Source organism: Danio rerio, chromosome 2, assembly GCF_049306965.1.
Source record: "Danio rerio strain Tuebingen ecotype United States chromosome 2, GRCz12tu, whole genome shotgun sequence".
NCBI lineage: Eukaryota > Metazoa > Chordata > Actinopteri > Cypriniformes > Danionidae > Danio > Danio rerio.
This window is the reverse complement of record NC_133177.1, coordinates 13075999-13103793: the sequence shown is the minus strand read 5'-3', so window position 1 is coordinate 13103793 and position 27795 is coordinate 13075999. Positions and strand designations below refer to the sequence as shown.

Genomic DNA, 27795 nt, shown 5'->3' with positions numbered 1-27795 from the left:
CCAAGGGTCCTACCATTCCATTTCGAGACAAGGTGTAAACCTGCAAGTACTGTCTTTGGAGAAAGCAGACCCACAGTGCATATTCACATGATCCACCTGTGGCCCTGCTTTTAATTTAGAGACTGCAAAGGCTCTTAAGTGGCGCAACAAACTTTGTGCTTTGTCTTTTAATAAAAAGACACGTTCAAAGACACCTACTAACTTCAAGTTCAAAGTAACAAAGTAACAAATAAACAAAACAAGAAACTACGGCAGGAATTAGAATCAGGAACAAGGCTCAGGAACAACAAACTCACTTTAACAAGACTTACTAGACAATGAAGACAAGAAAGACAAATGACGCAGTGACAAGCAATGGGTGTAAGGTGTATAAATAGTCCATGAAATCAACAGTAACGGAGACAGCTGTGTTTTGCAAATCAGTATAGATGGACGACCAGGTGTGTGCACGAGGGAATGTGTGGATATGTAGTTCTTCAAACACTGTAGTTCGCAGTGAGAGTTCGCTGGCAAACTACAGTGCCATCTGGTGGCCAGAGACAGACATTACATTATCTAGAGAAACTATGACATTATTTCATGCATGAATGTAAAAAAAAAAGTTTTGTAATTAAATAGTCATAAGTTTATAGTCTAATTTTAATCAAAAGACTGCTGAAACATTTTGACATATTGCAATAATTTGGGGCATGGTATACTTCATTATTTAAAGGGCCATGAAACGCCCCTGTCTCAGCAGGGTGTTTTCACACCTCTAGTTTGGAAAAGTCAGGAAAGTGGGTGTGTTTAGGTGAGAGTGTCGGGGGAGGGATAGAGGGAAGATTTTGGATAAAAATGGGAGTTTCAGTTTGGTCACACGCAGTTTGGCACTTTCACTTTAATTCAGGAACCTTTAATACTTGCCCTCTGTTACAAACCAGATATTGCATACAAGGAACTGCTGGAAGAGTGCAGCTTTAATGGAATGTTTCTATTAAACCAGACTTCTTGCGGCGTGGGAATAAATTTCAGAATAAACCACGGGAGCGGTCGGTAACTGGTTTAATTGTGGATGGGAGCGGTCGGTCCAACAAACAAACCTCTTCATTTCTCTGAAATTTAGATGCACTCATAGGTAGCATTAAAAAGCTGTGTATGTATAGACTATCCGGCCACAAAATGTGGCGAAAATCCTACACAACGGTAATAGTTTGATTGTGGTGTTTACATGTTTACACTCAAAGAGCAGCATTTACAGCTGATTTTCAGTCCATAATATTGTTGTGATATTAACGTTCTGTTAACTTCAAAACTAAATCATTTTGACTAAGGTATGTCTTTAAAAGCAAAAGGAATACTGCTGACGAAACGAACTAACTTTGCCATCTAAATAAACAAACAAAGAACAATGATCACTTACTTACCAAATCTTTAGAGACAGGACAAATCAACACAAACTGGCGCCACGTCTTTTTTCAAAGGAGACGAGCGGCAAACCCCGATTTCACCATTTCCAGATGCGAAAAGTTTTAGGGTAAAAAATGTTTCATACAAATGTATTTTTGCCGCATGTCGTGTGCACTGTGAGACCAGCTGCGCTCTCATAGCGGGAAATAAAAACAAAACCTTCATTGCAGCTCATGACGACAAGTGTCTCCAAACAGTTCTTGTTCTTTCACTTGTTTTGGCAACAAGGTGGCGTCTCTCTGCCGTCTGAACACTGTATCAGGTAAAAAGAGTCTTCCAAGCTATCATGCATATTAATGAAATTGCACCACATACACAATAGAATGCGCTAATTGGTTTAAACCAAGTCTTACTCCTAATGCTTCAAAAATTCGTCTCAAACCAGAAGAACAAATTTGCTCGAAATAACACAAAAACAACCAATTTTCACATTTTTTGTGTAATATATGTGTACTAATAATGTTTTTAGCTGCATGAAACACATATATGTCAACAGCTCAAAAATGTGTCTTGGTGTTTAACACACCAGGCACAATGATATACAATTAATGGATATTTATCTAACATGAATTGCTTTTCAATTGGCTTCCAACAAGGAAGTGCTGTCTTCTGTTATACACATGAACATGTGCCAGAGCAGATGGGATAATAGGACCACCATTAAGTACATAGCCGACATTGTCAGCCAGCCTTATTACAATGAACGGGTCATAATCCAAGTACTCAGTGATTTTGTCATGTAATGTGAATACTTCTGTCTTTAGTTAAATACTTTAAAGAAAAAATATATAATAGTTGATTTTAAGAATGCTGACCATGCACAGGTGATTACTTCCATTAAAAATCAGTCTGCTGAAAGTCTAACATTATCTTTAAAAATTTGCCAAAATTATTAATCTTATTATTGGTCTTTTGACAAGAACTGCGAAGTAGTGCGTATGAAGATGATTTTATTTTCCTATGGTTTGATTGAATAAGTAGTATCTTTTTTCAAACCTTTTCAAAATAAAAACACTAAATCATATAGTTAAGTGGTCAAGCAAACTGTCTGGGGTCTCACAAATTAATTTGGAGGATAAGACAACAGGCAGCTAAAGAGAATAACAAACAAAATTTAAGAAACTCCAACCACCAATAAACACTAAGGCTGCGTCCGAAACTGCCTACTGCTCAGTATGTACTGCAATTGAATTTAAACGTACTACTCGGCCGTGGAAAAGTATTTTCTATACAGTATGAATGTGAAAAGTATGAATATAATTCGGACATACTACGTCTGCCATTTTGTCATGGTCACGTGACCTATCTGCGTCAGCTGCCCCGCTTCACTACTATTCATTAATTCTCTCCCGGGCAATGTGGGATAACACAACGTGCATGGGATCTGCACATCAGAATCTCGCCGGAAGTAGTAAGTCATGAGGGTACTTCTAGCATATCAATTTTCGACTTCTATGAATTCGGACATACTACTCGCACGCATACTGATTTTAGCGTATTGTATAGTATGTAAGTATGCGGTGTCGGACGCAGCCAGAGTTTCAGCTCCTTCCTTCTGATAACAGGTTTCTAAAGTAGTATCAAGCTGCAGAACTAAACAATACAATTTTTTTTTGTTCCAGCAGCCATTAAACAGTTAGCTAAGATAGTCTGTTATGGCTGGGATAGAAAATTTGTATTGATTCTAAACTTTTTATGGCTGTATTTAAGTTGTGACAGTGCAGGTCTGCATGGGTGTAATCTTGAAACAAATAATTGTAAATGCTGACAAGTGCATATGCATTAGGGATACAACAATACAGTTAGCCCACGGTTCAATACATACCTATTGAGTGTTTTTTAACATGGTTTTCGGTTCAGTTCAGTTCTCATGGCTTGACGCGTGTTTTTTTTTTTATTCTATAAGCAATAGGAACAGTAAGAGGTTAAGAAGAAAAAAATAAAAAAAAACATTTATTGCAATACTCATTTTGTTTTACTTAAAAGCCACAAAAAATGTACACTAGTTCCTACTGTATTGTATAAAAAAATAACACTGAAATCTCACAGCTGCTGGTAGCCCATGTACAAACTGGGGAATACATAAAATCCTACATTATGAAAGTAAACATACATGTGTAGTTAATAAAGATAAATTGGCCATTTAAAATAAATATATTTGTACTGAATTAAACATAAATTAACCATCTTAATTATCTCTGTGCTGAAAAAATGTGAGACTGTAGTCTGTAAAGCAGATTGAGTGCTTTTATAAAATGACAAAAGCCCACATCTCCAATCACCGAAAACGGCTGCAAATCTTTAGAAATAAACACCCGCACTGCCTTTGTTATTTTTATGTATCTCTCGGAACCAGTTGGGTAAGTTTGCTTGAAAGATTTAGCGAGGGATTGTTGCTATTTGGAGGACTTTATTACCTTCTCTGCTCGCCTTCAGACAGTGATATTGCTGGGTGATGCGCTGCAGATGTGCAGTCATGGTTATACATGTAAAACAATGCTTGCACACAGTTATTTTTTGTTCTCCATTATTTCTTTTATTGGCATTATACTTACCGGCAAAACCGAAATGTCCTCACACCGCAGATATGTCTAGCTTCCTTGTACTGTTGCCTCAGCTAGAGATCTGGGCTGGACAAAATTTTAAATCCCACTGACACCAGGTTTTAGCCCAAACACAGACAAAGCTCTCTCTCTCTCATTCGCGTGCACACACACACAAACAAACAAACACTTCTCAGTTGGCGCTCATACACACACATTAGTTACACACCAGTTACTGACCGATCCCGTGCTTTATTCGGAAATGTATTCCCGCACAGTAGAAATCTGGTCGGGTCCCGCGACCTCTAGGCAATCAAAAATCGCTGCTTACATTGTAGACTCTTAATAAGAGTATTATGTTAATCATATTAAAATTTGAGTATTGGTGTCCATATAAATGTACTCAGAAAGTGCCAGATAAAGTTGCGAGCTGTCAAAGACAGCACATTCTTCTGCCTTTTAGCATGCACTCTCCAATGTTTTATTAAGTTTGATATGTGTCAGAATCCTTGTGAAATACAGTCTTATTTTAGAATGATTAGTTAAAACAAATTTGATGAATGCAATTATGTGTGTTGAATCTGAAGGGAGTCGCTCCGGCTGCCCTGTCCTGCGCGGTGTGTGTGTGTGTGTGTGTCTGTTTGTCTGTCTGTCTGTCTGTCTGTCTGTCTGTGTGCGTGTAGACACGTTTCTTAGCAACAAATCTGCCTAAATCTGCCTTAACATTGTCGTTCATAGCCACTAAATCAAAAAGTTACAAATTGCCATGAGATTGTGTTGCACTCTCAGCTCACATCATTTAAACGAAAAGGTCCACATTGTCCCCCGATAATGTCAACAGACTGGACCTGTCTTATTTCTGTAATAAATATGACTCAAGCCAGGATCTTGTTGGTTTATTGTGGGTCTGTTATTTACATGAAGAAATCTGTGTTACAAGCTAAACAAATATTCTAATAAACAATTATATTTTGAATTAAAATATTTTTTGTCTTGCGTTTACATTACTTTTACATTTGAATAGCCAAAATTACAAGTTTCAGTCTTTTAAATCTGATAAATCACAATTAATTTTCAAAAAAGTGTGATTAATTAGCACTTATATATATATATATATATATATATATATATATATATATATATATATATATATATATATATATATATATATATACAGTTGAAGTCAGAATTATTAGCCCCCCTTTCAATTTTTTTTCTTCATTAAATATTTCACAAATTATGTTCAACAGAGCTAGGAAATTTTCACAATATGTCTGATAATCATTTTTCTATTTATTTGTTTTATTTAGGCTAGAATAATATCAGTTTTCAACTTTTAAAAATCATTTTAAGGTGAAAATTATAAGCCCCTGTAAGCTACTTTTTTTAAATCTACAGAATAAACCATCATAATACAATAACTTGCCTAATTACCCTTACCTGCCTAGTTAACCTAATTAACCTAGTTAAGCTTGTAAATTTCACTTTAAGCTGTATAGAAGTGTCTTAAAAATATCTAGTAAAATGTTATTTATTGTCATCTTGGCAAAGATAGAATAAATCAGTTAATAGAAATTAGTTATTAAAACTATTAGGTTTAGAAATGTGTTGAAAAAAAATATCTTCTTTCCGTTAAACAGAAACTGAGAAAAAAAAATAAACAGGGGGGCTAATAATTCTGACTTCAACTGTTTATGTGTGTTTGTGTGTGTATGAATAATTGTATATTTTGTGTGTGGATGAGAAATAACCTAGCTCTAGACTGTAGCCATCTACCCTAATCTGAAACCGTAGTCTAATACTCAGATACCATTTTTAAACCTGGGAAACATCCACACACACATTTAAACAGACACTTATACACTACGGACAATTTATCTTACCCAATTCACCTGTACCACATGTCTTTGGACTGTGGAGGAAACCCACGCGAATGCAGGGAGAACATGCAAACTCCACACAGGAACGCCAACTAAGCCAAGGCTCGAACCAGTGACCCAATGACCTTCTTGCTGTGAGGTGACAGCACTACCTACTACGCCACTGCTTCGCCCCCTTAAAAGTTTTAATTACTGCTAATTAGCAATGGACTGTAACAAATAATTTTAAACAAAATACCACAGTTAAGTGCCATTTAATTAAATCATTGATCATTTTTGATCAAATATTCCTGTATGGACTAGTTAAGAAGATATTCTTTTAAATCTGCTAAATATGTGTCAAAAATTTAAATATGGAGGGAAAATGATTTATTTCAATAATGTGTTTCAAAAAGTGAAACCTTTGTGTTATATTAGTTCACTAGACACAAAGTAAAATATTTCAAGTGTTCATTTGTTTTAATTTTAACAATTATGGACCAAAAATGGAAAAATTAACTCAAAAACTCCAGTATTTCACAAAATTAGAATATCATAACAACGTTTAACTTCATAAGCTCCCAGTATCTCAATCTAGTCCACTAATTAATGCAAAGCCTTGAAATCGTTACAGTCTGGCCAAGTAGGCTTTAAAATCATGTGTTAGACTTCTGACTTGACAGTTGTGCAGAAGACCATCATTGGAACCCTCTAAAAGGAAGAAAAGTCTCAAAAGGCAATTGCAAAACAAGCTGGATGTTAAGAGTTAAGAGTGTTAAGAGGAAGGGGAAATATGGCTGGAAAAGGTACACAAGTGACCGCAGCCTTCGGAGCACCACTGCACCACCATGCTCCCTGCAGGGGAGAAAAAGAAACAAACAAACATAAAAATAAAAAAACATTCAATGTTAAATGAACAGTTATTTGTAAATCCATTATTCAGAATAACTAATATTAAGTGGACTAATATTTTTTATTTTATTAAAATATTTTTGAGTAAATTTTGGCCTAAATAAAAAAAAATCTTGCAATTGTATTAAATGTTCTTTACAAGAATCAATGAGCAAATAATAAAAGTAAGCTATGATTTCATCATTGTGGAACATATTAAATCTCTCAGGCAGGCAGAGGAGTGATAGAATGCAGATGAAGTTCTAGTTAGTAATATGAATGTCTCTGTTAATGATCCACTAAGGCAGCTCCAACAACACCAATTAAGCATTCCATAAACGAGTGGTTAAAAAATATGAAGTTGTTTAAAGTGAATGTACAGTGCATACTAAGTTGTTTCTAAAATTGTGCACCACACAACAAATAGTTATGTAATTTAAAAATGATAAAATCACTTTACTGTGTATTTTTGTGATCTTAAGGGTACTCAACAAACTCTTAGAATATTCTGTGTGACATACTGTATAATGATTCCAATAACTTGTTTGTACTTGGCTCCCATGGAATTTAAAATCAATGATTAAATAAGAATGAAATCTAGTTCAGTCTTAAATGCACAACCTTTGATTTCTCATCCAACATTTAGCAGTTTGAATCCAAAGTGATCATCAGTCATTATGGTTCTGCTTTAGTTGAAGGTTGAATTAATTGCATCTTGCAGTTAATGCATACAATGTCATGTACATGGTGTACTCTAGAAACCTGCAGATGTCGATAACTTCTCCAAAGCCCCCTACAGCATCTTTAATCTGACCCTAATGAAGAATGCTGTGCAACTCTACCTCATTTCATATATCACTTCTTATGAGACAGCCAAGAGGGTCCAACCCTGTTAGCAATGCCCAAGGAACGAAATGAAAAATAACAACCACTACCATGACATAGAAATTGCTGCCTTTATACCCTTCTATTTCATTTTGCTAGTGGCCCAAATCCATGGAGACAGGAAGTGTGTTGTATCAATCTTTGTTTGTAACATATAGAGTAAATGTTATTCTGTGAGTTTGAAAATCATTTCTGCACAAAGTAAATGTGGATGCAATCTAGAATCTTAGATAGATAAGTTAGGGATAGTTGACAATGCTGAAATAATCAACAATGCACATATTTATCTTAGCAAGTCAACAAAAACATGAATTCTCCTTCAGCTTAGTCTCTTTATTCATCAGGGGTTGCCACAGTGGTATGAACCACGTCAACAAAAACATATACAGGCAAAACTAAATTAATATCTTCAGTTTGCACCCACACCAAAGTCATTATGGTGTCATGAACATGTTAAGGTGTCATGAACACGTTCAGGACTTTCGCTGCTTTTTTCTACTGTTCACATGTAATAACGTGATTTCATAATGAGGTTTCATTTATTACTAGTGAAAGAATTGTGAGGAAAGATTGAATTAGCTAAACATGGAAAATTTGGTCAAATGGTCAAATTTGTGAAAAATAGAAAGGTAAAGTAAATATAGTTTTATCCTGAAAACTACTATATTACTGGATTGATTGTGTGAGAAACAGTTGTGTTTTCCTATATTGCACATGTTCTCCTTATTCATGTTAAACAGAAATGTTTATTCCTACAATAAAAGTAAAAAAAGGGCGAAGCAGTGGCGCAGTAGGTAGTGTTGTCGCCTCACAGCAAGAAGGTCGAGCCTCGGCTCAGTTGGCGTTTCTGTGTGGAGTTTGCATGTTCCCCCTGTGTTCGCGTGGGTTTCTCCGGGTGCTCCGGTTTCCCCCACAGTCCAAAGACATGCGGTACAGGTGAATTGGATAGGCTAAATTGTCTGTAGTGTACAGTATGAGTGTGTGTGTGAATGTGTGTGTGGATGTTACCCAGAGAAGGGCATCCGCTGCATAAAAACTTGTTGGCGGTTCATTCCGCTGTGGCAACCCCAGATTAATAAAGGGACTAAGCCGACAAGAAAATGAATGAATGAAAGTAAAAAAAAAATAAAAAATTTGTAAATCCAATGAAGCATCTTTGAATGTTTTTTTTTTCCAGTGTAATTAAAATGTTAATAGATATGGAAGTATACTGTATATATTTGTGCCCAACTGTTCAATGAGAGAACCAATATCTTAAGTTGTACAATTAGAGATCTAATTTTGTTAATAGACATTGTACATCAAAACTCTCATTTGTTTATGAGAAAAAAATAAATAATTAAATAAATAAATAAATAAAATAAAACCACCCAAAAGTTAAAAATCTAATTTGCAAGAACATTTTATATTCTACATTTTGTAAATCAGTGAAGTGTAATAAGCCTTTGGATGCCACATTTTGTTTGCAAATGCATGTTAATATATATATAGTCTTTAGTCTCGAAGCTTTTGCATTAGACCTACAACCTTTTAGCTATAGTGGTTATGTTCAGAGGTGTAACAGAGGACTAATATTGATGGTAAATTATGAACTTTATAATAATATTAAAAAACACACACTCAAACAAACGAGAACACATTTCAATTCTCGGCCCCAGAGTCAAGAGTCAGCACAAGGTTTAGAAAAAATAAATAACAGATTTATAAGAAATATGGGAACAAATGGACCCAACCAAGTTTAAAGACTAGCTGACCTAAAGCAAAAATCAAAGAAAAACTAAACATAAACTTTCCTGAGCTTACGGCACTAACCCACTTTGAAGCAAGTCTCCAAATAACAAACACCACAGACGTTAGTGAATGAAGGCACAAAAATATTAATCAGCTACATAGTGTTAATTCTAACACAGTTTACACAACTGGCATTATAAAATAATCTATATACAACAAACATTAGTGAATACTACCACAAACCAAGATTTGCACTTAAAAACTCAAGAGAAATGTTCCTCAGCTCAGCAGCTTCAGAAGGCACAATTTATTACCATACCACTCAGTTTCAGTTTGTCTCATAACGATTAGCAGCTGGGAGCTAATTAACCTGAGAGCAGGGCAGAGAGAGAGGTGGAGCACAACACAATATGTAAGATTTACACATGTAGTTATGATATGTAACAATATATATAATAGTCAATTTAAAGTCTGCCTGCCACCTATACTGTCTGCTTTAATTAAATCTCTCTTCTTTTAATGAATTAGACTTTACACACTGCTACTTCTCTGTCTCCTGTGTCCACACTCTCTGAAAAAGGTACACAAGCTTTCACTGGGATGGTACCCTTTCAAAAAGTACACATCTGTACCTAAACCATCCATATTTCTATCTTAAGGATACATAGTATAAGTGTTGAAAGATACACTCACCGGCCACTTTATTAGGTACACATTACTGGTACAGGGTGGGACCCCTTTTTGCTTTCAGAACTGCCTTAATCCTTCATGGCATATAGATTCAACAAAGTACTGGAATTTTTTTCCCAGAGATTTTGCTCCATATTGACATGTTAACATCATGCAGTTGCTGCAGATTTGTCAGCTGCACATCCATGATGTGAATTTCCTGTTCCACCACATCCCAAAGGTACTCTATTGAATTGAGATCTAGTGACTATATTGGCCAGTTTAGTAAAGTGAACTCATTGTTATCTCAAAGAAACCTAAGAATTTTATGATATGATGCATTTTCCAGCTGGAAATAGCCATCAGAAGATGGGAACACTGTGGTCATAAAGGGATGGACATAGTCAGCAACAATACTCGGGTAGGCTGAAACAATGCTCAGTTGGTACTAACAGGCCCAAAACTTGCCAAGAAAATTTTTCCCACACTATTACACCACCAGCAGCAGCCTGAACCGCTGATACAAGGCAGAATGGATTTATGCTTTCATGTTGTTGATGCCAAATTCTGACCTGACTATCCAAATGTTTTGATGACCCTTTGCGAATTGTAGTAGTTAGATAGGTGTACCTAACAAAGTGGCCAATAAGTGTACACTATTGTACTAGCTGGTACTAGTATGTTCATTTAAGTATCAATATGGACTCTTTAGGTACAAAAATGTACCATTTGAAAATGTACCACCGCAGTGACAGCTTGTGTACTGTTATTTCTGAGAGTGCAGAACAAATCTTCGGGAGACTCTAGCAAAGCACAGTCACCGGGGTTTGTATAATAAATTCTTTACTGGGTGTCAGAAATCTGGACGGGGCATGTGCGAGGCAAAGTTGCTCTGTAAATTACATTGCATAGACAACAAGGATGCCAGCAGCATGCCTGAATAAACTAGAATAAACATCACTTACTGCACCATTTAATTTAATTCAAGACTATGCAAAATCATCAATGTAGCAAACACAATCAGTTTTGCATTATCTTCTCAAGCATTAAAATATACAAATATGTATTAGAATATATATTTGCATACAATAGATGTATAAAATGTACAAAAATGTACAATTAGAAAATGGCACATTCATAAAAATGTTTGATGATGCAAACTGGTCATTGAAGCCATTCATGAAAATCATTTGAACTTACCAACACAATTGTTGCTAAAAAAGTTTACATATCCATACTTTTTCCTTTGCTCTCCATTTGGCAAGAGCTGCTGTCACTGGCCGCTGTTTTTATGTGTGTTTTGTGAAATCTGCCTAGAATATTTTAGTGGCTTACCCTCACGCTTCAGTGGGACAACACAAGAGAGAGGAGAGGAAGAGAGAGAGAGACAGCGACAGGCGGAGAGGTGAGGGAAGCTGGAAAGGACAGAGAAATTGACTAAGAGGAGAAAAATACAGCTTAGAACTGCTGGTCCTGTGGAATTGCATACTTCTCTCTGGGTTGTGCATGCATGGCCAGGACTGAACATACAAGTGTGAGAAAAAGGACAGGGTGAACAGCAGGCAGGTTATACACAATTGGACTTCCATACTTTACTGCATCGCCAACTCAGATCTGCGTGTTGGTCGTGTACTGTAGATCAGGATGTCAGTTCTTATTGCCACTCAATTGAAGATTGACACAAGTGCTTCTCATGGGAAGGTAAGGCCTTGTATTTGTACCGTTTCTCTCAGCCTCAGTGTAAAGAGAATATTCTAAAGCATAAAATGTTTTGACAGCATAATTTGGCTCAATTGGAAATTCTTTAAGATTATTCTCAATGTTCTGTTAATATAGATTCATATATTTATTCACTATGGATGTGCATTCAACTTCAAGTGTACTTTGTTTAGTAGATAGACTACTTAAAAATAAATTGTATTACTTTTTATATAATTCTAAGCATCTTAGAATTATAAACATACAAACAACACATTATTCTAGTTAAAAAGAGGTACATTTATTTTTTTTTGTTTAAATAGAGTTATTTTTTAGTTTTATTTGTGAATATATAATAGGATACACACAAAGAAACATTCATGTACAACTTTATGGAGTACATAATCCCTTTATTCATCATAATTTAACATCTTTTTTCATGGCTGAAATGCATTCTGCCATTCATTGAGGCTCAATACTTATCACACCCTGCAGCACAGGCAACACAGCAGTTAAAATGTTCACTGATTTTTAAAGTCGAATATTTTTAGAGTTCACCTTAAAAAATGGGCATCCGAAACTGCATCATTTTATATGTGTAAAACTCTGTGAAGAGTTTCTAATACACGTCTAATCATTGCTCTCTTTATTGATGTCTAAATTACTCACTATACATTTACTCCCAGAGTCCGCTCCATATCATCCTTGTTATAAGTTTCAATTTCCCTGACACCTTATCTTGTAAATTTGAATAAAATTGGATTTGAAGTCTGAATGCATTGCTCTCTCAAAAAGCTTGGTTCAGCAAACAAAAAAATCAGCGAGGACACATCCTCTTTTTTTATGCTTAGATTCATGCAACTAACCGTGAAAGAGAGATGAAAGTGAAAGTCTATCGACCTTATTCTTCGTGTACGAGCGAGGGCAGCCGTTTGAATCTTTTTGGATTGAGACTTCTGGTCTCATTCACTTTCATTCATTTTAGACATTAAAAACAGCTTGTTACACATCCACATTGAAGAATAAGGTAAATCGGTATAGCCGTAGGTTCTAAATGTCTTACTGTAATTTATTAAAACATCCTGCAAAATTATGATTTAGACCACACTTTTAATCAAAGCTGTATATGTAGTTGTAAATAATTTGCCTGCTCATGCAATCTGTTGACTATGCACAAGTGAAACATTTTCACATATAAAAAAATGTTTTTATAGTTTTACTATTATTTTTTAAACAATATTGTTACTTTTTATACACTCACCTGCCATTTTATTAGGTACACCTTACTAGTACAGGGTTGGACCTGCTTTTGCCTTCAGAACCGTCTTAATTCTTCATGGCATAGATTGAACAAGGTATTGGAAATATTCCTCAGATATTTTTGGTCCATATTGACATGATAGTTTCACACTGTTGCTGCAGATTTGTTTGCTGCACATCCATGATGCAAATCTCCTATTCCACCACATCCCAAAGTTGCTCTAATGGATTGAGTTCTGGTGACTGTGGAGGCCGTTTGAGTACAGTGAACTCTGTCATGTTCAAGAAACCAGTCTGAGATGGCACTCAAAGTGGACATAAAGGGATAGACGTGGTCAGCAACAATACTCAGGTTGGCTAAGGCTTTGACACAATGCTTAATTGGTACTAATAGGCTCAAAGAATCAATGAAACAAGGCAGGATGTATCCATGTTCTGACCCTAGCATTACAAAACCCATCAGACCAGGCAACTTTTTTCCAATATTCTATTGTCCAATTTTGGTAAGCCTGTGCGAACTGTAGCCTCGGTTTCCTGTTTTTAGCTGACAGGAGTGGCACCCGATGTGGTCTTCTGCTGCTGTCCATCTGCTGTTCTGCTGCCCATCTCCCTTAAGGTTGGACATGTTGTGCTACTGAGATGCTCTTCTGCATACCTCGGTTTTAACAATTGATTATATGAGTTAATGTTGCCTTTCTACCAGCTCAAACCAGTCTGGCCATTCTCCTCTGGCCTTTGTCATCAGCAAGGTATTTGCACTGACAAAACTGCAGCTGACTGGATATTTTCTTTTTTTTTTGTCTTTAAACCCTAGAGATGGTTGTGCATAAAAATCCAAGTAGATCAGCAGTTTCTGAAATACTCAGACCAGCAGATCGTCTGCTGCATCCCAAATCGCATACTTGTACACTATTCTACACCATTTTGTCGAATAAATAGCGTAAGTAGTGTGTTCACAATGAAAACTCTAAAAATAATCAGTGCACTTTAATTACCCGGATGATGCACTCATTCAGCCGGTAAAACGAAGTGTGTAAGGTTAGACACTTGGCACACTCAACCACTGCAGGTTTGCTCATGTAGTGGAAGGGGCAGATGTGTTGGATAACTTCATTTATTTTGGATGGTAAAAGCAAAATTCTCCTACGAGAGTGATTATAGCGCCTCCCGATCAATGAATATTTTGGTCACTTATTTCACTGATTTGGCGACCGTCAAATGTCATCAGGGAAATGGTTTGAATTTCCGCTTAGTAAAAAATCCATTAGTGCTCCATTTGTGATGACACTACATACATATACTATGCTGTTGAGTGTGTAGGTGCGTAAGTACATAGTGCATGAGTGCATAGTGTATAATGTGCATTTAAAACGCAGCTCATGTCTACATGCCTAAATGCATTAAGTTGCTGCCATGTGATTGGCTAATTAAAATTTGCATTAACGAGAAGTTGGAAAGCTGTACCTAATAAAGTTTTCCTGCAGTTTACATTGAATAGTTGTTTTTGCTTTTACTCTGCACACATTCAAACAGACACTCATACACTATTGACAGTTAAGCCTACTCAATTCACCTGAACCACATGTCTTTGGACTGTGGGGGAAACCGGAGCACCCGGAGGAAACCCACGCGAAGGCAGGGAGAACATGCAAACTCTACACAGAAACGCCAACTGAGCTGAGGTTCGAACCAGCAACCCAGGGACCTTCTTGCTGTGAGGCAACAGCACTACCTACTGCGCCACTGGCTCGCCCATATATATATATATATATATATATATATATATATATATATATATATATATATATATATATATATATATATATATATATATATATATATATATATATATATATATATATATATATATATATATATATATATATATATATATATATATATATATATATTTCAATCTTGAGCTCTTGAAAGCAACAGGACTGTGGGTACACGAGCATTGCTTTTTGTCTAGTCTATTTTAAATAAAACCAATCACACTAGTTGTGTTTCCTCTTCACATGGTTGTTTCGCGCAAGTTAACGGTAGCATGCACGCTTTTAACAGTCCTTTTTAACCTGTGCGTGCGAGTAATCATCCTCTATACTCTATTATAATGTTTTCCAACTCTGTTCCTGAAGGCACACTAACAGTACACATTTTCAACCTCTTCCTATTTAGTCAAACACATCAGAACATTAATCAAATCATCAGAACATTAGAAGACTCGAAAATCTGAAATCAATGGATCAGATAAGGCAGACATCCAAAATAATGTACTGTTGCTTTGCCTCCAGAAACAGGCTTGGAAAACACTGCTCTATTATACTATCATAATACATAAATCTTTAAACTGTTGTACAGGACTGCATTGCATTACAAGTACACATGAAAGTGACAAAGAAATATTGAGTAATGAGAAAATGTATACCTTCTTAAACACAAAAACTGCTACTGTCAGTGTGTGTGATCAGTGTTTGACATTGTATAGTGTTAAGAAAAAAGCAATGCTAGAAGTTTAAAGTGGAAGTGAAGCACTCAAGTTTACATTAGTTTACACTAATGAAAGTAGATTAAACAAACTTGATTAATGTAGCCATTAAGAAAATGCCATGTCTTACTATAGCTTTTAGCAAAAGGGTGCCAGCCGCCATCTTGGAGTGTCGCTGTGTCTGACGTCACAGGGTTGGTTCCGTTCCCTCAGATGAACAGAGACAGGATTATGGTGGGGCCAAGTCAGAGCACTCACTCTGATCCCATGGCTCTGCCTTGGTTGGGGAAATTCCAAATTGAACCAAAACAAAATGATTGCAATTGGCTTACAATTGGCAATAGAAACTTGAGAAATGCAACCAGCAGAACATGGGGATTAAAAAAAGTAATGGACTGAACATGGAGACTGAACAGCCTAATTTAACCCAATGCGTGAAGTTGTGGGTGTGGAGCTGTTTCAAATACAACCATCAAATAAAAGCGTCATATATAATATTTATATGTATTATATTTTTCTTATTTCAATACCTTTTGTTTTTATGCACTTTGGTCCTCTTCACGCTTTATAAAGTCACATGGATTATGTCAAGACATATTCTCTTATCAAGTAGATTAACTTGATCTCTCAACATGTAAGAAAGACTTAAAGACTGCCATGTAAAAAAAGGGGCCAATCTTAGTTTGGTTTGAATATGAATAGAGGTGAGGGCTGTAAGTACCCACCCCTATTACATCTGTAATGGACCTTGTTGAAACCATGGAGTCAGTAATACAGTGTAATACAGAGAGTGGCACCAGCTCTACAGCCACAACTTCATGCATTGGAATTAATTAAATTAGGCTTTTCAGTCTCCTTGGTCAGTACATTAATTCCACTGTATCTGTTCAGCTGAGGGACCGGAATTAACCCTGTGACGTCAGACTTCAGTAAAACATGTTGTTTTCTTCAAAAGGGTTACATTAATAGAGTTAACTATATATATTTTCAATAAAGTAGAAATCAATTTATAAAATAATGTAAACTTGACTGGGGCAGCGCAGTGGCACAGTAGGTAGTGCTGTCTCCTCACAGCAAGAAGCTTGCTGGATCTAGCCTCGGCTGGTTCAGTTGGCGTTTCTGTGTGGAGTTTGCATGTTCTCTTTGCATTCGTGTGGGTTTCTTCTGGGTGCTTGGGTTTCCCCCACAGTTCAAAGACATGCGATACAGGTGAATTGGGTAGGCTAAATTGTCCGTAGTGTATGAGTAGGAATGAGTGTGTATGGATGTTTCCTTGAGATGGATTGCGGCTGGAAGTGCATCCGCTGCGTATAAACGTGCTGGATAAGTTGGCAGTTCATTCCACTGTGGCGACCCTGGATTAATAAAGGGACTAAGCTAAAAAGAAAATTAATAAATTAATGTAAACTAGACTGACTGCTTCACTTCCACTTTAAATGTGATTAAAGACTAATACACTTCAGTCACATCAGCTTGTCTACAAGAAATCTACACAAACAGTGAGAACACAGAACTTAACACAGAAAGTCCTGAAATGTAAAAAGGAGTGTGTCTGGAGTTTGGGGGATTTCTTACTGTGAGGTAAAAATTGTTATCCACTGAGCCACTGATGCAGAATGTAAGTTGAAATGAATAAAACTATTCTCAAATGATTGCCACCATGATCTGTGTGCATTATGCAAGACCCACTGTAGAGTCTATACTGTGAGATGAATCCTGCCTTATCAAAAACACTCCTTCAGCTCCCTTTGTTATTTTTTTTTCATTTAAATGGCCTTTTCTGCTTATTCAGCACTTGTACTTTATAGTCAATGAGCCATAAAATTGAGATATGGCCCTAAGCCTTGAAGTGATGTTTCTCTGTCACTATTTGACCCAGGCTGGTATTGCTCAGAGAATTTATGAAGCGTCCTGACGGATTGCTCTATTGATCTTCAGTGGCTGAGGTTTGCTGAAGACTTCATGAAGAGAGATGCTCTTTTAAACACAGTTGACAGCTCAAAGACAAATCCACAAACAACAAACTCATCAAATATCAAGCCGTTTACACCTGAGCAAATAGAGAGCTTAGCAAAGTGCCTCTGAAATATTCTTCTTAAAAATGGGCATTTTTCTCAGACTCCTGAGTAGATTCAGTTATTTCACTTCTACAGTAGGATGATGAATAGGTTCTTTGCATCGCTGTTATAGTGAAATAACTGAACATAACCATAGGAGGCTGAGAAAAATGCTCATTTTATAAGAACATTTCAGACAGGACCGCAAATGAGGTTGGTGGTTGCCTTACAGCAAGAAGGTTGCTGGTTTGAGTCTTTTCTGTGTAGAGTTTGCATGTTCTCCCAGTGTTCACGTGGGTTTCCTCTGAATGCTCTGGTTTCCCCCACAGTCCAAAGATATGTGGTACAGGTAAATATGTAAAAAAAAAAATGTCTGTAGTGTATGTGTGTGTGTGTGTGTGAATGCTAGCGTGTATGGGTGTTTCTCAGTACTGGGTTGCATCTGGAAGGGCATCTGCTGTGTAAAATATATGCCAGAATAGTTGGCGGTTTATTCCGCTGTGGCAACCGCTGATAAATAAGGGGCTAAGTCGAAGGAAAATTAATAAATTAAGGAAACTTTGATAGCTTGGTAAGCCTTAAGGGAAAGTCACATGAAAGAAAATGTAAACAAATTAGTCTTTCCTTAGCTGTTAAAAATTTATGTAACGAATATACCGCAAAGTGAAAAATATATCAAATAAAAATAGCTGACTTCCTCAAATTGCCCGCTCCACGGAAAATATGCCTTTATTTAATGCCCCACTGTTATTATTATAAATCACAAAACAATTTTACATTTTTAATAGAAATCATTATTTTAAAGATTATGTCTTGCTATATGGTTACCTCTCTCTCCCTCGTGGTTCAAGTGCACGCTGCGTGATGAAAAGACAACAACAACGCGCACATATGTTGACTTTTTGTAAACAGTTTTGTTGTTTAAATATGATATTGCATTAATGTGCATACATGCTTTATAAGCTGTAAAATGAAAGGTAAAGCCTATTTGTTGCGTTTATGACCAGATCCAGGTCAACACGTTATACGTTATATACGTTATACACGTTATACACGTTATACGTTATCGTCCCGCAAGTTAAATATGTCTTGCAGTTGAACAAGTGGCCGAAAACAAGGCGCACCTCACTGCCTTTACGTTGACAAGGAAAAAAAAAGAGAAGAAGCGCGGTCCTATTATGAAACGACTGAATCAGCTGGATATCGATTGTGCAAAAGTGTTGCTGTCTGTGTTGTTACAATTGTAATATTTAATACTATTGTAATATTCAAAATTTTTACATTCATATAGCTCTGGATAACTTAAAACAGCGATTAGACCTTCAGATTGGTGTTAATGCGTCCTGAAGTAAAGCGAAACGGCTATAAACTCCAGCAAGATAGAGTGATTATATACAGAGCAATATACCTTTATCTATAAATAAAATATAACTATAGAAACTGTGTTCATCTTAATTGAAAGCTTCGTCAAGTTTGCTGGCCTCACGCATCGCGCACCTGTCATTCAGTCAGTCAGCATGTAACGCCAAAGGGTTAAACAGATAGCGTACAGCACTATACGGTTACAGAAAAGATTGCGCTGTTATGATTCACTTACCTTTTAATAAGTTTTGGTGCGATTTTAATGCGCTATTAAAAACAACAATAATGACTGAATGTTTTGAATGGGTAATGTAGCCGTGGAGGGATGCATTTTGGTCCCAGCCATGGAAGATTAAATGTAGTAAACCATGCTCTTTAAATGTTCTCTGTAGTTGTCTTGACAACACAATCTGCTGCTCTGGGATGAGCCGCATGCAAAACATGCCGCTCTTAACGCAAAGGCGCATTCAATCAGCCCTTATGCAGCCAAACTGAAAATATATAAAATAATATTTTTAATCATTTAACTGATCGCATTAATCGGTTACAAACGCACCCTTTCGGTTAACGGTTAATTTATTATTTTGAGCATCCCTAATAGGGTTGGAGCAAAACTGTGCAGAGCTGCGCTCCTCCAGGAATTGAGTTTAAAACATATGCTCCTCACCCTCCTTCCTCTGGCTAGCAACTGACTTAAACAAATACGAGATTTGGCCCTCCAAAATGTATATTTTTGAATTACTATTATTCTTGTGCAGTCACACGCAGTATAGCGACTTGTGGTTTTGACTCACTTGTTTCTCAAGTGTACGTCATCGAGAGTACCACCTATTCAGATTATTTATATAGCTGATTTAAAGAGCCCATATTATGGGTTTTTGAAAATGCCCTTCCATGTAGTTTGTAACACAGCTCTAAGTGAAGTGAAGTATCCAGCTAAGGCTTGAATCTGTAAGTGTACAGTGTTTAAAACTGGTGATTAATCTATAAAAGACTCGACTCATAGTGCTTCAAACGAGTCGCCTTGATAACGAGTCATTAGGTGTTTCGCCATGACGTACTAACGAAACCAAGTTATTCACGTGCACGCGCAAACCCGGGAGATTTGAAACCTGCGGCCCCGCCCTCTAACACAGAAACCCAGACACACACACCCACAAACAAACACACACAAACATGCCGGTTGATTGAAGTCACACTGCAGATGAATATTATTGAGTCTCTACCCAAAGATGAAACCTCAGTATTATAGCCAATCAGTTGGAAACTTCTGGAAACTACATGCTACAAAGAATACTTCATCGGCGTTTGTTAAAGGAAGGATCAGTAAAGAGTAACTTGTCAGGATGTGTTTCTTCCTCCATTTCACAAGTGTAAGTATGTGCGATTAAAGTTGTTGCCTCGTTTACTCTAATTGCAAATGTATTTATTTGTGATTTGTTACTTGTAACCGCGTGTACTGTATGAGGTTAACTCGCTATATTCTCATATCGCTTGCAAAGCCACGTTAAAAATGTGACGCGTGCTGCTTTGTTTACGGAGCTCCGTGGAGGAGGGTAGTGTGTGTGCGTACGTGTGTGTGTGTGCGTGTGCATGCGCTGTCGTCTCCGGAGGTGTGTGTGTGTGTTTGTGTGTGTATGCGCACGCGTTGTCGTCCGGCGGAGTACAGAGCAGAGTGAGACAAGCTAGAAGATCTCCTCAACTGTTTTTGGAGTTTTTTACGCAAAAAATAGTTAGTCGTCTGTATTTCCAAGTCCATCGTCTGTATTTACATTGACCTACAGGCAGCTAAAATCTACGCCTACACTATCGAGCGTGTATGAACTGTGATTACTTTTATATTGCTGATTAGCTGTTGGGCATTTCACTCTCTCACTGAAGGCAGTCTATCAATCGCAACAGACTGTCATCAGTCCAATCAGCGCAGATTAGCTTCGCGCTAAGGAGGGGTTTGGGAACAAATGAATCACTGGACGATTTATACAGGAGTCGCTGGGATAATTAGGTAAAAATAAATGCAGATTATAAGACCATGAAAGTGTTTTTTGACCTTGCATGCATATTAGACTGTTGTTGGAGACCCTTACAACCAAGATATGACCCTATTTCATGTATAATATGGACTTTGTTTAATGTTGTAACCATGTAAATGTATGTTTGCAAGTGCTCTATTTTTACTAATGCTCTATTTTTGTCAATAATTAAGAGTAATTTGATTATTACCGGTTTTATACCTTCTGTATTTTGTTGTATTCTTCATGGCTTATATACTATGATAGTGTGATCTGATAATTTTGTTAATATTCAATACAAATTGTCTCATTTCATAGATTTTTCTCATGGTGTAACAAAAATGATAGTTTTTCTAAAATTCGATAAATATTAATTTGATACTTTGATTTTGCTTTGTATAAACAACTACATTTAACATCATGTAAAAATTTAAAGTTAAGCTGGTTGAATTTAATATGTTAAAGTAAATGTGTGTGTATAATAATATATATATGCATACTTTTTTTTACTTTTTTGCTGCTGTTTTACAAAAAGAAAGATATTGAGAAGAACAATTGACAGTAAAGTCATACAAACTTTCTGCTTTTTGATGCTCCGGGAAACTGGAGCACCCGGAGGAAACCTACGCGAACAAAGAACATGCAAACTCCATACAGAAACGCCAAATGACATAGCTGAGGCTCGAACCAGCAACCTTCTTGGTGTGAATCGAACATGCTACCCACTGCGCCACCGTGCAGCCCAATTTCTTTGTGTTTGAATGTTAAAATGGTCACCCCTCTGCCAATTTGACTTTGATACCCCTGCTTCAGAGCTTGCTCTATTGCCTGATCCATACAACTCTACACAAGAGTATTCTCTTTTGCCTGTTCCAGTCCAAGACTATGCTGCAGATCTTCTAATAGACCTTTTTCTTGGAACGCCAAATTACCCATTATGCTTTGCGTGTATGCGCAAGGAGAATGCGAAGAACTTCCGGTCGGCAGCTGATGCGTGTAAGCAGTCACATTTGGATAGCTTTGAAACAATAGTTTTAATCTATTTTACCTGCTTTTATCCTCTTTGAACTAATACTGTTGTCCATCAGCACCATCTCCTGGACTGATCATTTAAAGAAATGCGATCTAATAGGATGGAAAACAGCTGCTGCGAGGCCTTTTCCCCTCGTTGTCAGATGGCATCTTCTGCAGTTTAAATGAAGCCTTGTCATCGCTAAAGTCAACATTTTCTCTTTATTTCAAATATATAACCAGCCCAAACAAATGTAATTCACCAAAATGTTTGACACACACAAGTAGCCTGTACTGTGCCACTGACACACTGATTTAATAACTGTGAAAAAGTGAAAATATAGGCTAGTGTCATTTCAAAATGACAGAAAAACACAAACCGTGTTAAAAACAACACATGAAATAAAACACAAATTGCGCTCTCTCTCTCTCTGTGTGTGTGTGTGTGTGTGTGTGTGTGTGTGTGCCGCTGAGCTAACAGCTGACAGGCAGGTGTTAAGCACAAACACACAGTATTTCTGACGGCAGACACGTGAATTAGTAGAACGTTTTTCTAGTATTTCTGACGCGCTTGAACCACATGTGACAGATTATAACGGCTTTAACAGACATATTTCTAAGTTGTGTGTCACAAAAACACTCTGTTATCCATTAAAAACGTTATTGAAACCCATTTTCGGAGCGCAAATTACCAGTTGTACACGCCGGCATTTCCGGATGCTGCAAGTGGAACTCATCCAACAGAGTTGAGTCGAATGTCCTTACGGTTGATCCATGATCTTTCCTCCGGGCCGTACCCCTCCCAGTCGATGAGGTATTGTAGTTGACCACCCCGGCGTCTGGATCTCAGGATCTCGTGGATTTGATAGGCTTCCTCTCCGTCGATCATGAGAGGCGGGGGACCCTGTTCACCGGCTGCCACCTCCCTATCCGCCTCGGCTGGACCAACAGCAGGCTTGAGCAGGAAAACATGGAAAGTGGGAGAGATGCGATAATGGTTAGGGAGTGTCAGTCAAAAGGAAACAGGAGATATGTCTCTCTATTTGAAACTGACCCACGTACCTGGGACTGAGCTTTTTGCAGGGTAGTTTCAATCATAGGTCTCGAGCAGATAGCCAAACCCACTGTCCTGGGGAATACGTGGGACCAGGACGACGGTGACGATCGGCTTGTTCCTTGAATCTTCGAATGGCATGTGATAGATGGGTGTGAGTTGCGTTCCATACCTCCTCGCACTTCTTGAACCAGGTGTCAACTGCTGGGAGTTCGGAGGTTTCACCTGACCAGGGAAATAGCGGAGGTTGAAAACCAAGTACGCATTGGGAGTCAGACCTGTAGATGCCTTTCTCAGGGAGTTCTGTGCATACTCAGCCCACATGAGAAACCTATTCCAATCTGCTTGGTTCGAATGACAGTATGTGCGTAGGAAGCGACCGATCTCCTGGTTGAGACGTTCCGTTTGTCCGTTAGACTGAGGGTGGTAGCCTGAAGTCAAACTAATGTTCACTTGGAGGTTTTTGAAGAAAGCAGACCATAATCGGGATGTGAACTGGGAACCTCGGTCTGAGACAATGTCTTCGGGAAGACCATAATAACGAAATACGTATTCACATAGCAGTTCTGCTGTTTCTAGGGCTGTGGGTAGTTTGGGTATGGCGATGAGTCGACAGGCCTTGGAGAAACGGTCCACAACAGTGAGGATGGTGATGTTCCCTTGTGACGGAGGTAAATCAGTGATAAAGTCGATGGCTATGTGTGACCATGGACGATGTGGAACCTCTAAGGGTTGAAGCAGGCCAGCTGGACGGTGACGGGAATGTTTGGCCATTTGACAGGGGGAACACTTATTGAGGAAGTTGATTACATCTGTATTAATGGATGGCCACCAATAGCGGGATTGAATCAATTGGGCTGTTGCAGTGCTGCCTGGATGACCGGAACTGGGGTGATTGTGCACTTCAGCAATCAGCTTCTCACGGAGCAAGGAGGAACAAAGATCTTGTTCTCAGGACATGCCTGCGGAGTGGAGTTTTGTTCGGAAGCCTGCAAGATCTCACTCGATATCCCACTGAATAGGTGCTATTATTAGAGGGTCCTTCAAAATGGGTTCGACATCCTCCGTCAAAGTTTCCTCATCCGAGAGGCGAGAGAGAGCGTTTGCCTTGACGTTCTTGGAACCTGGGATGTATGTGACTTGGAAGTCAAAACGGGTAAAGAATAGCGCCCATCTTGCTTGTCTGGGGTTTAAGCGCTTACAGGATCGGATGTACTCTAGGTTCTTGTGGTCTGTAATGGTGGTAAATGGGTGTTTGGCGCCCTCAAGCCAGTTGCTCCATTCCTCTAGAGCAGCTTTTATGGCGAGGAGTTCACGGTTAACCACGCCATAATTTCTCTCAGCGAGATTGAGCTTACGGGAGTAGAAGGCACAGGGATGGAGTTTGTTCGTGGTCAGGGATCTTTGTGACAGAATGGCTCCGATACCAGAATTGGAGGCGTCGATCTCAACCACAAAAGGTTGATTGGGGTCCGGATGACACAGAATGGGTGCACTTGAGAAACGGGCTTTGAGTTGGTTGAACGCTTTAGTGGCGTCGGAGTTCCACTTCAGACGGGCATTGTTGGCCTTAACCATGGCTGTAAGGGGAGCAGCCACTGCACTGAAGTTCCTGATGAACCGTCTGTAGAAGTTATCGAATCCCAGGAAACGTTGTAGCTGCCGGATGGTTTCTGGTTGAGGCCATTGTGTGACGGAGTAGACTTTCTGTTGGTCCATGGCGACTCCCTCGGGACTGATAATATAGCCTAAGAATGAGATGCAGGTCTGATGGAACTCACATTTGGAAATCTTGGCATACAGCTGATTTTGGATGAGGCGTTTCAGCACCGCTCTGACATGCTGGATGTGTTCCGGTAAGGAGTTGGAGTAAACAAGGATATCGTCGATGTACACGATGACCCACTGGTTGAGCATATCTCTGAATATCTTGTTAATAAATGCCTGGAACACGGAAGGACTGTTAGCTAGGCCGAAGGGCATAACGAGGTACTCGTAGTGGCCGTTAATGGTAGAGAACCCGGTTTTCCACTCATCTCCCTGTCAGATGCGGATAAGGTTGTAAGCACTGCGGAGATCCAATTTGGTGAAGTATTGAGCTGAGCGAAGTTGTTCAAGGGCTGCTGGAACTAGTGGCTAGGGGTATCGATAGTTGACAGTGATTTCGTTCAGTCCTCTGTAGTCGATGCAGGGGCGTAAACTGCCGTCTTTCTTCTTAACGAAGAAAAACCCGGCTGAAGCAGGTGATGTGGATGGTCTTATGAAGCCCTTTTCCAGCTCCTCCGAGATATGTGTTCATGGCTTTGGTTTCTGGTTGAGAGAGAGGGAAAATTCGACCACGAGGGGGCGTGGTGCCTGGCAATAGTTCAACAGCACAATCATACTCACGATGAGGCGGGAGCTTGGTGGCTTTTTGCTTGTTAAAAGCTTCGAGTAGATCCTGATAAACCTCGGGAACTTGACAGATTTCGGAGTCTTCAGTACTGGTTATGGTGTTGATCTGGACAGGGGAAACAGAGTGTAGACACTGGGTAAAGCATTTATCGCTCCATTTGATGATCTCACCAGTTCTCCAGGAAACTTGAGGGTCATGAAGTTGTAACCAGGGGAGTCCGAGGATAACGGTGTGTCGAGGAGAGTCAATCGCAAAGAGAGAAATTACTTCTACGTGGAGAGAGCCTGTTTGAAGAAATAGTTGCAGAGTTCGGAACTTTATGTGTCCTTCCCCCAGGGGGCGCCCATCTATAGCAGTGATGGCTAGAGAGGAATTACAGGAGGTTAGAGGAATGGAGTGAGTTGAAGCAAACTTGTAGTCAATAAAGTTGCCAGCGGCTCCTGAATCGACCATTGCTAAAGTCGAGATCTCAATTTCCTCATATTTTAAACAGACAGGAACACTCATAATGTCGTTTGTAGTCGTGAATACGGTGTTGGCACTCACCGGAAGAGCCTTAGGTGGAGGTTTATTGGGACACAGGATCTTTGTGTGACCTGAAAGTCCGCAATATAGGCATAGGTGGTTCCTCCTCCTCCGTTCACGTTCTTCGGGGGTTAAACGAGTTCTGCCCAGTTGCATAGGTTCCGTGGGAAGTTCAGGGGATACAGGAATGGAAGTAGCAGAGCACAAAGGGTTATGGGTGCGAAGTAAAGTGTCTAACCTGATTGAAAGTTCATTAAGCTGGTCCAGTGTCTTCCCCTCATCTCGACATGCCATCTCCTTTTGCAGTTCCGGTCTCAGAGCTTTTCTGTAGAGTGTAGTGAGCGGATCATCAGCCCAGCCTGTTTGCGCTGCCAGTGTGCGAAACTGCAGAGCGAATTCAGCTGAAGGTCGATCTCCCTGTTGCACACACAAAAGCTCCTCACCAGCATTACGACCACCCTCAGGATGATCAAACACAGTGCAAAATCGTTTGAGAAAGTCATTGAATGAGGGGAATATCGGGGTGTTGTCTGGCCAAACTGCAGTAGCCCAGTCTAAAGCTTTTTCTGTGAGCAGTGAACATACAAAAGCAATCTTCCCATTCTCATCCCTAAACAGATGGGCTGCTGGGCAATGAACAGTTTGCACTGCAATAGGAAGCCTTTACATTTAGCTGGGTTACCTGTAAACTTGTCGGGGAATGCCAAACGAACCCCGGAAACAGTCTGGGTCTGGGTCATCAAGGGTTGACTCGTAGAGTAACTGGCGGTGAGTTGCGCTGTGGACAAAGCTTGCAGGTTTTGTAGTGATTTCACCAGTTCATCTGTCAACTGAGTTAGATGTGTTAACTGTTGCTGATGTGTGGTTAGTACCTGAGCTTGAGTTGTGATTTCATTAGACAAAACCTGTATGGCTGCGGGATCCGTGTTGGGCGAAGTCTTCTGTAACGAGGAGACTGACACGGAGGGATCCATTATGCAGTACTTATTAATCACAATCTTACTCAAACACTCAATATGCACAAAAGTGCAAACACACATCAACAGTAGTAGTAATGATTTCAAGGCTGACGGCAGACAGACACAGAGTGATTTACCAGGCATGGGTCAAAGGCAGGCGGCGTGATTCAGAGTCCATGTAACAGGCTTGGGTCGAGGACAGGCAGCAAGTATCAGAGTCCGTGTAACAGGCTTGGGTCGTGGGCAGGCAGAAGGCAACGCAGAGTCAGAAACGGGCTGGAGTAATGCACAGGAGATCAGGCAGGAGATAACGCTCAGTAATGCTGGCCGGGGCTGAACAAGACTTTGCACTGACTGAGTGTTTGAGTGCGGCTTATAAAAGGTACGTGGGTCGTTAGCTGGGATGTGATTCAGGTGTGCACGATCAGTGTAAATGGATGATGTAATGCTAGAAGTCCAGAGATGGCGGCCTCTGCTGGCCAGCGAGGGGAATGACTGGGACTGAGTCGGTGACAACTTTATAATCTAGAAGCTATGATTATGGTATATCCATGATAACAGCCTCTTTGTTCAGTTCATTTAAAACAATTAATTCTAAACACCTTTACAGCACATAGTTCGTGAATAATGCATGAATGTCAGAACAGTGTTTGTGTGTGTGTGTGTGTGTGTGTGTGTGTGTGTGTGTTTCATAGAATGTTTCGTTCTTATTTCTTGGTACTTATAAAATAATCATAGTGGTCATTTCTGTTTGTGTGGTGCAAGACCTCATCAGGTATGTATTAATATAGTAAATAAAATATTCAACACTCACTAAACTTAAGTAAACACAGGCCTATGGATTGAATCTGAAATGAATATATTACGTGGTCAGCAAATATTGCCACAATCCCTGGTTTTTCAAATTTCAAGTAAGATGGATTCAACTGTTTTTGTTAATGCTCATTAAT

General features: G+C 38.8%; 1 protein-coding gene across 2 annotated transcripts in view; it reads left to right on the top strand.

Annotated features, from left to right (window-relative positions):
• Positions 1-27795, top strand: part of dpp6b (dipeptidyl-peptidase 6b) — a 298152-nt gene that overhangs the window by 32002 nt on the left and 238355 nt on the right. The window contains exon 1 of one of the 2 annotated variants that reach the window (XM_073919875.1): positions 11340-11725. The exons of the other annotated variant lie outside the window; for it this stretch is intronic. Coding sequence (XP_073775976.1) covers positions 11669-11725 — 57 coding nt within the window. The 5' untranslated portion in view covers positions 11340-11668. Of the gene's footprint in view, positions 1-11339; positions 11726-27795 lie in introns of those variants that run through there. 2 annotated transcript variants of the gene reach the window in all.